The sequence below is a fragment of the Oryzias melastigma genome, linkage group LG17 (assembly GCF_002922805.2).
Source record: "Oryzias melastigma strain HK-1 linkage group LG17, ASM292280v2, whole genome shotgun sequence".
Taxonomy (NCBI): Eukaryota; Metazoa; Chordata; class Actinopteri; order Beloniformes; family Adrianichthyidae; genus Oryzias; species Oryzias melastigma.
In genome coordinates this window covers 17,909,819-17,912,910 of record NC_050528.1, presented here as the reverse complement: position 1 = coordinate 17,912,910, position 3,092 = coordinate 17,909,819, and the positions used below count along the sequence as shown (strand labels likewise).

At 41.0% G+C, this 3,092-nt stretch overlaps 1 protein-coding gene across 2 annotated transcripts in view; it reads left to right on the top strand.

The window, feature by feature from the left end:
- Nucleotides 1–3,092, top strand: part of hs2st1a (heparan sulfate 2-O-sulfotransferase 1a) — a 20,629-nt gene that overhangs the window by 11,876 nt on the left and 5,661 nt on the right. For both annotated transcript variants that reach the window (XM_024263619.2, XM_024263618.2), the window contains exons 2-3: nucleotides 2,516–2,766; nucleotides 2,834–2,919. In XM_024263619.2, the coding sequence (XP_024119387.1) occupies nucleotides 2,516–2,766; nucleotides 2,834–2,919 (337 nt within the window). The remainder of the gene's footprint in view (nucleotides 1–2,515; nucleotides 2,767–2,833; nucleotides 2,920–3,092) is intronic.

Below are 3,092 nucleotides of genomic sequence, written 5' to 3'. Positions count from 1 at the left end.
TTTCTAGTGAGACCCACATAACTGTTTTCTTCTCTGATGTGGGGCCGAGGTCGGTTTGTAGGCTAAAAGAAAAAGTGTAACAACCACAATCTAAACGTAAAGATTTATGGTTTTCCAGAAAGCCACATATGGCCAAATTTAAAAAAAAATGCTTTTGTAATCTTCACAGAAAAAATAATACTAAAACATTTAAAAAACTAGATAAATAGCATTAGCTGCGATAGATTAATAGCTGAAAATGCTCAAATTGATTGCTAAAAACACCTGAAGCTGATACCTGAAAACGGTGAAGTTGATAGCTAGCTAAAATATTAGTGAAGTGCCAAATTAGCCGAAAAACTAAAAAGATTTTAAATTAGCCAGAAAAGCTAGTATGTAGCTAGAATAGTTGCTAAACTTCAAAATAGCCTGAAACACTGAAAAAGCCTAAATTAGCCAAAACAGCTTCCATGTAGCTGAAATATCAGCTAAGCTTTAAAATTTAAAACTTCAACTCCAGGAGTAAAACAGTCCTGTACGTTTTGGATTTCTTCCTGCTGTCTCAGTCCAGATTCCCTCTGATGTGTCTTTCTGTGGTGGAGCGCAGCAGCTGTCGGTGTTGTTGTTCTTGGCGACTCTCGGCTGACACCTGAAAGAACGTGTCTGCACCAGCTGCCGTGCTTGTTGCCAGCCTTCAGCCATCGCTGGTCTCTGCTCTGTCGCTCTGGAGCAGCAGACGCAGCCTCAGCCTGTAACCGGATCTGCTCTGGTGAACAGCTGCGCGGGAGGGAAGCGGCATGTTCACAGCAGTGAAGGGCAGAGCTGCGCGTTCCTCTTCATGATGTAGAAGCTGCTGGTGGTGGATGGAGATGTGGTGGAACTGGGGGATTTGTCCCTGCTGACAGCTTCCACGGGTGTTTGGTGCTGCTGGGTGGAGGGGACCCTGGGGCTCCCTATGGGGCGTGTCTAAGCACTAGTCGGATGTCATGTTAGCTTCTCGTACACTGATTCTGAAGTAAGTGTGCTATTTATAGCCAAAATTTTTAAAAAACCTGAGTCGTTTTCTAGGACATAGTTTCTGTAGAGTGGCAGCAGTTCATTAGAAATTCACCTCTGAGTTGTGTGGAAGTTAGCCCATCATCCCTTTGTTTACACTCTCCCACTAGCTTACAGCCCCTCACAACCCCAACCTAACACAAGCGGTGCAACAAAAAGTGTGAGCAGTATCATTTCTATCCAGATGCACAGTTTAGATCCAGATTCCAGCTCAGACCAGGAAGACGTTCATGGATCTATATGTGTGACAGTGGATGATCAGAATGGAGCGGAGCCAGGAGACTGTCCACGTCCATGGCAGTTGCTGCGTCTCAACCTTAGCTTTTTCAAACAGCAGCTTTTTATCTGCTCCTGATCCAAAAAAAAAAATACTCAGAAATGATGTTTTAATCTTAATTTCTTTTGTGTGTGCTCCATCATGAGAAAAATACTACAAGAACATGTTAAAACACTGTTTTCATTGGGGCGGAAAAAAGAGATGCACATCTATACATAGATATGTCAAACTTCAGATGATTAATCATGATTTGATTGGAAATCAAAAAGAGTAAAATAAATCCATCTCCATATATATATATATATATATATATATATATATATATATATATATATATATATATATATACATCCACATGTAAATAGTGCCATTATATAAATGATAAATTGACTGTTTGCTTCAAATCCATAACAGATCATTACAAACGTTTGGAATAAATTATGTTTATATTTATTTATTCAGTTGACATATATTTAGGTCGATTGGCAACAAGTCTTTAGAGCAACGTTTTTTCTTCTTTTATTGTAGTTTTCACATAATTTGGCATTTAGCTCTTATATTAATGTCATAAAAGCTCATTTGGCATCTAGTGAGAATTGATAGGCTAGTTTATAGTTTAGCTCATATTACATTTTAATTAGCCTTTTTTTTTTTGGCCAATTTGGAGTTTAGCTAATATTTTAGCAAAGTGCTAGCTTTTTGGGGGGATAATTTAGTATATACTGAGATTTTTTAAATAATATTTTAGCAAACGCTAAATGTTTTGGCAAAATCGGCATTTATTGAGGACTTTTCAGTTAATTTCCTACAAATTCCTCAATTTTAGCAATTTTTTCAAGAAATTCTTCAAATTCTTTCTGCCACTTTAAGTCCGTTAGCAACTTTAGCAATATGCAAAAGCTTTAGCTCTATAACTTGTGAACGTTTTTTCAGCAAAAACCTTCACACTAGCATTATTGCAGGTAATGCAACTTTTCTAGTTATTTTATTCATTTTTACATGTTTATCAGACTCCAGTTATCACTTCAAGTGACGTTTTGTTGCTCAGGATGACTGATTTGTAGATGGAGCTGATTTTAAAGTACAGACTCTGGTAATTGGTCACAGACAGCGAACAGGCGGAGCTTCAGCAGCGACCGCCCAGCTTTGCATTTTCCTCTCCTGACTGTCCTCATTTGCATCAATGTTCCTTCGTTCAACCAGAGCGAGCCATTGCCCGGCACGAGGTGCGAGAGATCGAGCAGAGGCACATCCAGGACGGCCTGCGTGAGCGCGACTCTGCCGCTGTGCTGCCTGACGGCGAGGACGACGTGGTCATCATCTACAACCGTGTCCCCAAGACCGCCAGCACCTCCTTCACCAACATCGCTTACGATCTGTGTGGGAAGAACCACTACCACGTGCTGCACATCAACACCACCAAGAACAACCCGGTCATGTCCATACAGGACCAGGTACGCCCGGCCCGAGCTCTGCAGCAGAACATCAGACCGTCGTGACTGACGCGATCTGGTCTTTCAGGTCCGCTTTGTGAAGAACGTGACGGAGTGGAGGGAGATGAAACCTGCTTTCTACCACGGACACGTCTCCTTCCTGGATTTCACCAAGTAGGTTCAGCTTTAGTCGGTGGATGAAGGGAGGTTTTCTCGTTTTTTGTTTTTAACTTCTATAAGTATTCATTGTTTGTGGGGTCATGTCTGTGAGTGTTAGTGGAGGGAGGGGGTGGGTAAAGGGTGGATTGGGTTTCTCTCTTTTTATTGATCGATTGATTTATTTTCTT